The sequence below is a fragment of the Carcharodon carcharias genome, chromosome 10, assembly GCF_017639515.1.
Source record: "Carcharodon carcharias isolate sCarCar2 chromosome 10, sCarCar2.pri, whole genome shotgun sequence".
Lineage (NCBI taxonomy): Eukaryota > Metazoa > Chordata > Chondrichthyes > Lamniformes > Lamnidae > Carcharodon > Carcharodon carcharias.
In genome coordinates this window covers 9,641,320-9,654,023 of record NC_054476.1, presented here as the reverse complement: position 1 = coordinate 9,654,023, position 12,704 = coordinate 9,641,320, and the positions used below count along the sequence as shown (strand labels likewise).

Sequence of the window (12,704 nt, the reverse complement as noted above, 5' to 3'; positions counted from 1 at the left end):
CCTTTGTAGTAGTCATCTACATATTTGCCACAGAGCAAAAGAAATTTATTTTGGGTCTGCCAGTCACAGTTGATTGATGTAGTGTTTTTAAATTTATGTTTTATTTTAAAGAAACAAACCAGATTTTACAAACAGCATAAAGTTGGAACATGGAAAATAGGAACCTCAAATTCTGTTTGCGCTTTGATATTACAATACTGCACCTTACAGACCGTTTCACTAAATTTCAAAGGATTGAGACAGCAATACAGATTAGTTTCCTAACAAACAGAATTGCTGCAGCGGAGAATCAGTGCAGGTGTATTGTGGAGTGGCATTGAATTGTCTTGAAACTGAGTAAGTTTTGAGTGACTTATGTTTTATTTTAACCTAACCCACATACAAACATAGGAAAGTAGGAAGCCAATGGTGATTGCGCCAGCTGGAAAAGACTAACCTGCCTAATCCCACGTTGCAGCTCTTGGTCCATAGATCTGCAGGGGTTGCAGCACCTCAAATGAATATCCAAGTGTTTGTCAAATGCAATGAGAATTTCTGCCTCGACTCCTCAATGAGATATCCCCCGCCAGCCTCTGGGATAGAAACACAGAAAATATAAAGCAAGGTAGGCTGGGATTTTCCGCTCCTGTTCGTGGTGGGCGTCATGGTGGGCAGGAGTGGCAAATATCGCGAGAAGGCCAAAAATCAGTTTTACAGCGTGGTAAAACCAGTTTGCCTTTGTGCACTGCAACCTTCGATGGCGGGCTCCGTTTCCTGCTGCGGCATGTCTGTAACTTAATTTCAATATTTTTGCATCTCATTAAATGGACTCCTCGCTCTAATTATCCCTCCATGCTGGATCATCCAGACACATCGGCGTGTAATTAGTACAATGTGTTTCACAACGGGACATAAGCAACATGCACCTGGCGACCTGCGCTCCACTCATGACTTTGAGGTTTGTGCTCGCGGTAGTCAGCGCCACATCGCTTTCGGGGGGGTGGTGTCAGAGGCAATTCTGTACCTACCAGACCAGCAGGCTGCAGGGCTAGGGTTGTACTGGGGAAGAGGGGGGAAACTGGCCTGAGGTATGGGAAGGGGCTGAAGGGCTAGGCCTGTACTGCAGGGTACGAGTGGGGAAGGTTTCGCTCAGACACCTGACTGGTGGGAGGGTGCTGGGGTTTTAGCGTCCTCAGTGCCAGGATGGTGAGAGATTGTTACAGAATGACGTAAGCCACTTGGGGGCCAGAATGGGAGGAGCGCTGGGTGAAGAAGTGCCTCGGTTTACATTGTTGATCTTGCAAAGACTGTCCTTGTCCCAGTCCAGGGAGGGGGACGGTAAGTCAGCCCAGTCTCAGTCGTGCCCAAAATGTTGTGCGCAGGGCGTTGTCGTAACATCACGCGCTTTGGTCCGTGGGGCTCCTTGCATCATACTAGGCCACAGATTGGTCACTCAGTCAGGTGAGGCATCTGTAGCCTACAGATGGGGAAAAGGTATTGTGGGGGTATCCGAGGGTGCTCAGGGGGGCTATATATTTGACAGTCGCAAGTGGCCTTAAGATGGGGAGAGATAAGATCCACACAGGGCATGGGCACTTACACCTCAAACTGTTCAGGGGCTAACAAATGGATACCCACCACTCTCGCAGTGGGATCAAGGAATACAGGGGGAGGGTTGAGAGGTTCTTGGAGGGAGGGAAACCTGAACGTAAAGCTCCTCCAGGATGATGGGAGGCGTTTCCATATTCGCACAGGGAAGGTCCAAAGTGGTCTGGCAGTGAGAGCTCAGCACCAACATCTTCCAACCTGCAACGATGGTGCAGTGCAAAATTTAAATGAGGAGAAACTCTGCTGCTGAGGGCTGTGCGGGCAGATTGGAGGGCAGGTACATGCAGTGGGGGGAGGCGGGGGCAGTGTTGCGCTGATCACACTGGCACGCAACTGAACTGTGCATTCCCAAATGAGGAGGGAGGTACAGCTGAGGCATGTTGGGAGCCTTTCAATGACAGTGTAGGGAATCAGGGAAGTGAAGCAATGACACGCATTCCCTGTAAAGTGGCACTAATCGATCTCCTTGCTTTGACCCCTTGCTCGTAGCGTGGAAATGGCCCAGAGCGATAACGAACTCCAGAGCAATTGGGCAAATGGACAAGGTTCAGAAGCATGTTAGAATCGTGGTGCTGGACGGTTCACAGAAGAGAAGCCTCTGAGCCCCCTCAAATGATCTAATTTCCTGACTGAACATCTACCCTCATGTTTCTTCCAAAGATTGTAGCATTAGCAGGCAGTGAATGAGGATCCCAGGGCCTGGGCTAAAAGCAGCACATCCAGGCACCTGGCCAAAGCAATGTCACTGCAGTCAGTCATGTAAAGTTTGTGGGGGCCGGTGTTGGGGGGAGCACCTCGATACGCACCCTGCGTTGGCCATCATATCAGGAGCAAGTAGTTGCCGGCATGGGAGCACAGCCCTTGAACCCACATTCATTGATCAGTCATTGACAGAAAGAGGACCTTTGGGGACTCATGTCTATTTCTCATTGATGCTACAGAGAGGAGACCATCAGGAAGACAGAGCCTGGATTTATTGCTGCTGCATAACGCATACAGGCAGGAGAGGAGGAGAAGATTGTGACGGAGGCACCTGGCTCGCCAAAGGGAGGCGCTAAACCCGCAAGTCCAAGGGGTAATGGGGACCCCTCCAGACCTAGAAGATGAGGTTCACAGAAGTGTTGTGCATGGGTGGCTTGCAAGACCGAGGGTCTACAGAATTGGCATGTTTTATCTGCAGTTGAGTGAGATGTCACCAACGGCTTTGCATGTCCAGGGACCTGGTGATTCACATTTCCCACCTTCTCCAGGAATTGGGATCAACTGCTATGGCTCTGAAAGTAACAGTCATTCTGAACTTCTACACAAGGGGCTCCTTCTAGGGCTCCACTGGAGACCTCTGGAGGATCTCTCAAGCATTCACTCACAAATGCTTTCATGAGGTGACAGGTGCCCCTTTTTGCCAAGGCCCACAATTATGTCAACTTCAACAGAGATCAAGTAAGCCAGGATGCCAGAGCACTGGGCTTTGCAACAACTTCCAGATTCCCACAGGTGCAGGGTGCTATCAACCATACCCCAGTGACTATAAAAGGTCACTGGCAACAGGCACTCCAATACATAAACAGGAAAGGCTGCCACTCGCTCAATGTACAGCTGCTCTGCAATCTTAAAAAACTTGTTGTGCAGGTTTGTGCCTGATATCCAGAAAGTGCCCACAACTCAAACATCTTGAGTAAATTGCAGACCCCAGATATCTTCCAGGGATCACTCAGGATCCAGGGCTGGCTCCTTGGTGACAGAGGGTACCCGCAAAGAATATGGCTGATGATGCCTGTGCGGTGGCGTCAGACTCCTGCAGAGTGAAGGTACAATGAGGCTCATGCCACTATCCAAATGTTGGTGGAGCATACCATAGGGATCTTAAGGATGCAATTCGGATGCCTGGACAGATTTGGCGGAGCACTCCGGCACACTTCCCGGAGGGTCTCATGGATCATCGTGGCTTGGCACGCTGCACAACCTGGCACTGCAAAGTGGAGAGGACTTGCCAGATGCCAACATGGAGGAGGTTCACGTCTCCTCTAATGAGGACATCGAAGGGGATGAGGGTGTTGAGTTGAAGGAAGCTGAGGCTGCAGGGGAAGAGGCCAGATGAGCAGGCTGGTGCATGAGGCCCTCATAGCCACTAGATTCCATGAGGAGGGTGACAAGTTGCAGTGAGTACCCTCTTGAACAAGTGCCGTCCATCATGGCCCAACATTAACACCAGCATTGCTATTCCTCTCACTTCAACCATACCCATCAATATGAGAGTGAATAGTTACACATCAAGCTCACGTTGTCCTGACCCTTTGAAGGATGATGAAGCCTCAGGAGCACGTGTCCTTGCTGAGATGAGGTGCTAACTGGAGGAGGGAGTTCTGGCATCAGAAGTTGCTGCCTCTTCAAGTGTCTCTCCAGCATCCTGGTTGCAATGGCAGCCTACAAGAGCCAGGAGCTGTTCCACTGTCCTCAGTGGGCTCGTAGCTGTATTCCTTCAATCTGACAAAGCTCCTCAAGAAGATCCATCTCCAGCAATGGGACAATGCGTTCTGCGTAAACTCAATGGTGAAATTGATCGATGACACTCGGGCCAAGGCAGCAGAGGATGTTCCAGAGGTGTGCATCTGTTCAGAGATAACTCCACCCTCTGTGTCACCTTCTTCTCTATCACATTAACATCTGGCACCCTCAGTTAGGAATGCTGGCCAACTTTTATCCTCAACTTACTATGCATGTCAACCTCCTGAGGATGACGACATTCAACCACTTGCATGCCAGACATTAAAATGCCCCCTCTTTAAGGCACACATTACGCTTTCATGGTCATCCTTGGCCCTTGCAAACTCCAAATTGCTCAGACACCATGAAGCTGTTAGGGTAACGAGTCATTGCTAATATAGAGCAGCCTTCAACTCCAATACATCCTCGCTCCCCTCAACATTGTCTAAAGCTACAATGGTGCTTCCAGAGCAAGCTCAAAGACTCTACTGATTGTTAAAAATCACCATGTGTAATTAGCACCACACGTCTTGGTAAGTGCTTTGGTGGTGAGACGCACAGTGCTGCATCCCACCATTGTGTCAAGAGCCTTGTGGCTGCAGTACAGACAATTACAGATTGAGAAACGCTCAAGGTTGTAGGTTCGGGCACCAGGCCAATGATGTGGCTGAGGGGGCAGAGCTTGGGCACCTTGAAGTGGCAAGCTGCTCCCCATTATTAGCAGATAGTACACTCGGAAAGTCGGAAATACGGTTGGCAGACCACAGTGCACACGAGCTCTGAATATGGGCTCATAGCATGAAAACCCTGCCGAAAGACAGAGAGCACATGGAGTTCCACGATATATGACCCTTCTCCATGTGTTATCACATCTCTTGTACACTGCACCTTCACCTTTCAAGAATGCAGATGAGTCCTGCTGTGCACCTTGCTTGGCCTACAGGTGCAACCCTCCTTGGCCTGTGGAGCTGGGGGGGTGATGGGGTCACAGGAAGAGGGCATTGGGATTGGCGAGACAGTCCTGGACTCACCTGGGTAGATGAACCCAGGTTGTCCAGCTGCTGGTCCTCCTCCCTATGGGTGCCCAAGGGCCCCTGGCTGACTACTTGAGGAGAAGGGGCAGCTAGAGTGAGATCTAGGTGCCCTACCACCCTCTCATATAGCCACTGATGCATGCCACCAATGGCTACAGCGATGGAGTGCTGCTCCTGCAGCAGTGCAGGACCGATGTTGTGGACCAAGGTCTCCATGGCAGCTGCCACCCTACCAGTGTTAGCCTCCCTGCATTGGCAAGCTGGCAATATCACCTCAGACTGAACTCGGATGGACTCCTCCATCGTCTGATGCAATCTGAGAAATGCAGCTGACATCCCTTCCTGATGTTGCCATGATTGTCTCTGCAGCTCCAGCAACTGATTCCATCCTCCAGTCGATCTTGCCAGAGGCAGATGAACAATGGCAGTGTCTACTTGCCTGATAATGATGCATAGCCATTAATGATCAACTAAGGGCCGAGTGAGGACTCTGCCAGGAACTTCCCGGCAGCAGCGGAGTGGGTTCCAGATGATGCAAAGCTCAGCAGCTTCATGGAAGCGACCTCCCAGTGACAGGCTGGAGAACAGATTACGGAAATTAATTCAAACTTAGATATTTCAGTTCATCACAATGTAATTCCCTTTCATGTTAAAGTACTTTGCCATGGATGCAGAATAGATGATTATATTCCAAACAATAGGTGTTGCACATGAACTGAGGCATGTACCTTGCTGGTTTGTTTACAAGACTGATGCACAGTAGAAGCCTCCAGACAGCTGCAGTAAAACTTCTAATGGGCAGGAAGGAAATCTACACCAGTGAATGTTAAGGCCTCTCCAAATTGTCGCTTAAAGGGAGAAACATGATGAGCTCAGCATAGACCGAATCCTTTTGCTCTCCAGTGGAGAGCTCTTTCAGGATGTGATACCATGGGCTAACAATATATTCAAAACTCATATAAAGATTTTAAGGATTATGATTAAAGTTTAACTATTTCATAGAAACACTTCTTTGATACTGCAGCAACTGCTGTTATTGAATAGCGCTGCTTGTATCTGTCATAGGTGCTAAGCCTATCACATCTGTCATGTATGTTGTGATTGTCAGTCACTTTTGTTTTTCGCATTGTGTTTTTTTCTCCTTTCCTATTGGCTGTTTTATACCTTTGTTTTGAGCCAATCATATTGCACGAAATAAAAACAAAAAAACTGCGGATGCTGGAAATCCAAAACAAAACCAGAATTACCTGGAAAAACTCAGCAGGTCTGGCAGCATCGGCGGAGAAGAAAAGAGTTGACGTTTCGAGTCCTCATGACCCTTGAAGGGTCATGAGGACTTGAAACATCAACTCTTTTCTTCTCCGCCGATGCTGCCAGACCTGCTGAGTTTTTCCAGGTAATTCTGGTTTTATATTGCACAAAAGACTGTTCTTCAATTTCCTCCCTAGTGGTGTTCCACTTAAAATGAGTTGTACACAATCTCAGTTCACCCTCAAATATCGTCCCGGACAAATCACTTTGCCAGTTCCCCACCCCACTATATTGGCTCTTTAAATAATAACTTGACAATGTTCAAATTTTAACAACGCAAACGAAACAAATCCACAAATTAACCATTTAAACCCAACCCAACCTCCAGATGCTGCTGCAGTTTCTTTCTCAATGCATGCTCAACATACTTTGCTGGCCTCTGTGCGGTCCAGCTTCCATTGTGCGCAGACAAAGCGCAACTGTACTATTAGAATTAATGGACAGAAAGTCGTGGGGAGCCTGCTCTGGAATTCCTGGCAGCCAAAGCTCTTGGATTTCGAAGATTATCCACATGAGTGACTCCACCTGCTTTGCCTGTGAATGTGAAAATGATGGCATTAATTAATTTTTTTGGCTACTGGATTCCTTCCAGGCGCTGGAAGGTTTTTTTTTCCCCCTTTGTTTTCAGGCATAACCGTGTCCACATCCATTCACGACATTGTTCCACAGGCTCCAATCTCACAAAAGCGCAGACAGGTGGAGGCGCAGCTTAGGTTTTAAAACACCCCAATTTTCCAGAATTATTGGATGTGACTGACTACATGTATGTGGCAATACATGTGTCGGCAGTTAACCAATGATATAAATAAATCACAAGGGTTTCACTCTCCTTAAACGTGCCCAGAATTGTAGCTGGGAATGTATATTGCCTGTCATCAGTACGTGGCATCTTTATTCTTAACTTGCATGTCTTTGTCTCAGCTTCAGGAATCCATGAGCATATCGTACAAAACACAAATGCCGACAGAAAACAGTTGCAGTCAGACACAAGGTAACACTATCATGTGTAAAGCTAACTGTTGATATGCCCAAATAGCAATCTTGATACACTGATCTCTTGGAGGTGTTTTGCACTAGTTGTCACCATGTGTCCTGCGTCGAATGTTTTATTACCTTGACATTTGGAGCAGTGTCAGTTAAATGGTTTCATTTTGTGACTATGGATGAGGATGGATTCATTCCACTCTCCAGAAGAGAAAGCCACACTGGCAGAAGGGATTTGAGAAAAGTTCATTTGCAGCCACTTTGATGAATTTAAGGAACATCGAGACTAAAGTGATAAAAAACAAAAACAGAATTACCTGGAAAAACTCAGCAGGTCTGGCAGCATCGGCGGAGAAGAAAAGAGTTGACGTTTCGAGTCCTCATGACCCTTCGACAGAACTTGAGTTCGAGTCCAAGAAAGAGTTGAAATATAAGCTGGTTTAAAGTGTGTGTGTGGGGGGCGGAGAGATAGAGAGACAGAGAGGTGGAGGGGGGGGTGTGGATGTAAGGACAAACAAGCAGTGATAGAAGCAGATCATCAAAAGATGTCAACGACAATAGTACAATAGAACACATAGGTGTTAGAGTTAAAGTTGGTGATATTATCTAAACGAATGTGCTAATTAAGAATGGATGGTCGGGCACTCAAGGTATAGCTCTAGTGGGTTTTTTTTTTATTATATAATGGAAATAGGTGTGAAAAGGAAAATCTTTATAATTTATTAGAAAAAAAAAGGGAAGGGGGAAACAGAAAGGGGGTGGGGATGGGGGAGGGAGCTCACGACCTAAAGTTGTTGAATTCAATATTCAGTCCGGAAGGTATAAAGTCCCTAGTCGGAAGATGAGGTGTTGTTCCTCCAGTTTGCGTTGGGCTTCACTGGAACAATGCAGCAAGCCAAGGACAGACATGTGGGCAAGAGAGCAGGGTGGAGTGTTAAAATGGCAAGCGACAGGGAGGTTTGGGTCATTCTTGCGGACAGACCGCAGGTGTTCTGCAAAGCGGTCGCCCAGTTTATGTTTGGTCTCTCCAATGTAGAGGAGACCACATTGGGAGCAACGAATGCAGTAGACTAAGTTGGGGGAAATGCAAGTGAAATGCTGCTTCACTTGAAAGGAATGTTTGGGTCCTTGGACGGTGAGGAGAGAGGAAGTGAAGGGGCGGGTGTTGCATCTTTTGCGTGGGCATGGGGTGGTGCCATAGGAGGGGGTTGAGGAGTAGGGGGTGATGGAGGAGTGGACCAGGGTGTCCCGGAGGGAGCGATCCCTACGGAATGCCGATAAAGGGGGTGAAAGGAAGATGTGTTTGGTGGTGGCATCATGCTGGAGTTGGCGGAAATGGCGGAGGATGATCCTTTGAATGCGGAGGCTGGTGGGGTGATAAGTGAGGACAAGGGGGACCCTATCATGTTTCTGGGAGGGAGGAGAAGGCGTGAGGGCGGATGTGCGGGAGATGGGCCGGACATGGTTGAGGGCCCTGTCAACGACCGTGGGTGGAAAACCTCGGTTAAGGAAGAAGGAGGACACGTCAGAGGAACTGTTTTTGAATGTAGCATCATCGGAACAGATGCGACGGAGGCGAAGGAACTGAGAGAATGGGATGGAGTCCTTACAGGAAGCGGGGTGTGAGGAGCTGTAGTCGAGATAGCTGTGGGAGTCGGTGGGTTTGTAATGGATATTGGTGGACAGTCTATCACCAGAGATTGAGACAGAGAGGTCAAGGAAGGGAAGGGAAGTGTCAGAGATGGACCACGTGAAAATGATGGAGGGGTGGAGATTGGAAGCAAAATTAATAAATTTTTCCAAGTCCCGACGAGAGCATGAAGCGGCACCGAAGTAATCATCGATGTACCGGAGAAAGAGTTGTGGAAGGGGGCCGGAGTAGGACTGGAACAAGGAATGTTCCACATACCCCATAAAGAGACAGGCATAGCTGGGGCCCATGCGGGTACCCATAGCCACACCTTTTATTTGGAGGAAGCGAGAGGAGTTGAAGGAGAAATTGTTCAGTGTGAGAACAAGTTCAGCCAGACGGAGGAGAGGGATTGTGGATGGGGATTGTTCGGGCCTCTGTTCGAGGAAGAAGCTAAGGGCCCTCAGACCATCCTGGTGGGGGATGGAGGTGTTGAGGGATTGGACGTCCATGGTGAAGAGGAAGCGGTTGGGGCCAGGGAACTGGAAATTGTTGATGTGACGTAAGGTGTCAGAGGAATCACGGATGTAGGTGGGAAGGGACTGGACAAGGGGAGAGAGAAGGGAGTCAAGATAACGAGAAATGAGTTCTGTGGGGCAGGAGCAAGCTGAGACGATCAGTCTACCGGGGCAGTTCTGTTTGTGGATTTTGGGTAGGAGATAGAAGCGGGCCGTCCGAGGTTGGGCGACTATCAGGTTGGAAGCTGTGGGAGGGAGATCCCCAGAGGAGATGAGGTCAGTGACAGTCCTGGAAACAATGGCTCGATGTTCAGTGGTGGGGTCATGGTCCAGGGAGAGGTAGGAGGAAGTGTCTGCGAGTTGACGCTCAGCCTCCGCGAGGTAGAGGTCAGTGCGCCAGACAACAACAGCACCACCCTTGTCAGCGGGTTTGATGACAATGTCAGGTTGGACCTGAGAGAATGGAGTGCAGTAAGTTCAGAGAGAGACAGGTTAGAATGGGTGAGAGGAGCAGAGAAATTGAGACGACTAATGTCGCGCCGACAGTTCTCAATGAAAAGATCGAGAGAAGGTAAGAATCCAGAGGGAGGGGTCCAGGTGGAGGGAGAATATTGGAGATGGGTAAAAGGATCTGTTGAACTGGGAAAGGACTCCTGCCCAAAGAAGTGAGCCCGGAGACGAAGACGGCGGAAGAAGAGTTCAGTATCATGCCGAGCCCGAAATTCATTGAGGTGAGGGCGTAAGGGTATGAAACTAAGTCCTTTGCTGAGCACTGAACGTTCAGCATCGGAGAGGGGAAGGTCAGGGGGTATAGTGAATACACGGCTGGGGTTGGGATTGGAAGATGGGGTGGGGACGGAGGGACAGGCAGGGGTGGAGGGTCCTAGATGGGTGTTGGTGTCGATGAGTTGTTGGAGCTTGCGTTCCTTAGCACTTGAGAGAAAGAGAAAAAGTTTCTTGTTGAGGCGTCGGATGAGCCGAAGGATAAAATGAAACTGGGGGCACACGCAGCTTTGAAAAAGGGTACGGCGGTGCTGCTGGAGGGAGAGGTCGAGTGTGTTCATATGGCGGCGCATGGCACTGAGCGTGGATTTCAGAATGTGACGGGAACAGCAATCCGAGAAACGTTTTATGTCCTGGAGATACCTGTAATCCTGGGTGGGTTCGAAACATGAGGGGTGGAATTTCAGTTGAAATCCACGTGGGGTAAGTCGGAGACGGAGACAGTCACTTAGAAAGGAGATATGGCTGTGAAAGCGGGTTTTAGTAAACACCTTGTCAAACACTAGGAGGGAAATGGAAAGCAACGAAGGTGAGCAAGACAACAGAGAGATACGGAAATCTTGTCGCAGAGAGGAACAGAACTTCTTAAACCAGCTTATATTTCAACTCTTTCTTGGACTTGAACTCAAGTTCTGTCGAAGGGTCATGAGGACTCGAAACGTCAACTCTTTTCTTCGCCGCCGATGCTGCCAGACCTGCTGAGTTTTTCCAGGTAATTCTGTTTTTGTTTTGGATTTCCAGCCTCCGCAGTTTTTTTGTTTTTATCTCTGTGTTTAATTGACTGCCACTGCTCTTCAAGAAATGCCTACCTCCTTGAAGAAGTTCTGTTCCTCTCTGCGACAAGATTTCCGTATCTCTCTGTTGTCTTGCTCACCTTCGTTGCTTTCCATTTCCCTCCTAGTGTTTGACAAGGTGTTTACTAAAACCCGCTTTCACAGCCCTATCTCCTTTCTCAGTGACTGTCTCCGTCTCCGACTTACCCCACGTGGATTTCAACTGAAATTCCACCCCTCATGTTTCGAACCCACCCAGGATTACAGGTATCTCCAGGACATAAAACGTTTCTCGGATTGCTGTTCCCGTCACATTCTGAAATCCACGCTCAGTGCCATGCGCCGCCATATGAACACACTCGACCTCTCCCTCCAGCAGCACCGCCGTACCCTTTTTCAAAGCTGCGTGTGCCCCCAGTTTCATTTTATCCTTCGGCTCATCCGACGCCTCAACAAGAAACTTTTTCTCTTTCTCTCAAGTGCTAAGGAACGCAAGCTCCAACAACTCATCGACACCAACACCCATCTAGGACCCTCCACCCCTGCCTGTCCCTCCGTCCCCACCCTTTCTTCCAATCCCAACCCCAGCCGTGTATTCACTATACCCCCTGACCTTCCCCTCTCCGATGCTGAACGTTCAGTGCTCAGCAAAGGACTTAGTTTCATACCCTTACGCCCTCACCTCAATGAATTTCGGGCTCGGCATGATACTGAACTCTTCTTCCGCCATCTTCGTCTCCGGGCTCACTTCTTTGGGCAGGAGTCCTCTCCCAGTTCAACGGATCCTTTTACCCATCTCCAATATTCTCCCTCCACCTGGACCCCTCCCTCTGGATTCTTACCTTCTCTCGATCTTTTCATTGAGAACTGTCGGCGCGACATTAGTCGTCTCAATTTCTTTGCTCCTCTCACCCATTCTAACCTGTCTCTCTCTGAACTTACTGCACTCCATTCTCTCAGGTCCAACCCTGACATTGTCATCAAACCCGCTGACAAGGGTGGTGCTGTTGTTGTCTGGCGCACTGACCTCTACCTCGCGGAGGCTGAGCGTCAACTCGCAGACACTTCCTCCTACCTCTCCCTGGACCATGACCCCACCACTGAACATCGAGCCATTGTTTCCAGGACTGTCACTGACCTCATCTCCTCTGGGGATCTCCCTCCCACAGCTTCCAACCTGATAGTCGCCCAACCTCGGACGGCCCGCTTCTAACTCCTACCCAAAATCCACAAACAGAACTGCCCCGGTAGACCGATCGTCTCAGCTTGCTCCTGCCCCACAGAACTCATTTCTCGTTATCTTGACTCCCTTCTCTCTCCCCTTGTCCAGTCCCTTCCCACCTACATCCGTGATTCCTCTGACACCTTACGTCACATCAACAATTTCCAGTTCCCTGGCCCCAACCGCTTCCTCTTCACCATGGACGTCCAATCCCTCAACACCTCCATCCCCCACCAGGATGGTCTGAGGGCCCTTAGCTTCTTCCTCGAACAGAGGCCCGAACAATCCCCATCCACCACTACTCTCCTCCGTCTGGCTGAACTTGTTCTCACACTGAACAATTTCTCCTTCAACTCCTCTCACTTCCTCCAAATAAAA

At 49.1% G+C, this 12,704-nt stretch overlaps 1 protein-coding gene across 2 annotated transcripts in view; it reads left to right on the top strand.

The window, feature by feature from the left end:
• c10h11orf49 (chromosome 10 C11orf49 homolog) overlaps positions 1 to 12,704 on the top strand; it is a 318,360-nt gene that overhangs the window by 50,808 nt on the left and 254,848 nt on the right. Inside the window, exon 2 of one of the 2 annotated variants that reach the window (XM_041197972.1) lies at positions 7,338 to 7,407. The exons of the other annotated variant lie outside the window; for it this stretch is intronic. Within the exon in view, the coding sequence (XP_041053906.1) occupies positions 7,350 to 7,407 (58 nt within the window). The 5' untranslated portion in view covers positions 7,338 to 7,349. The remainder of the gene's footprint in view (positions 1 to 7,337; positions 7,408 to 12,704) is intronic. 2 annotated transcript variants of the gene reach the window in all.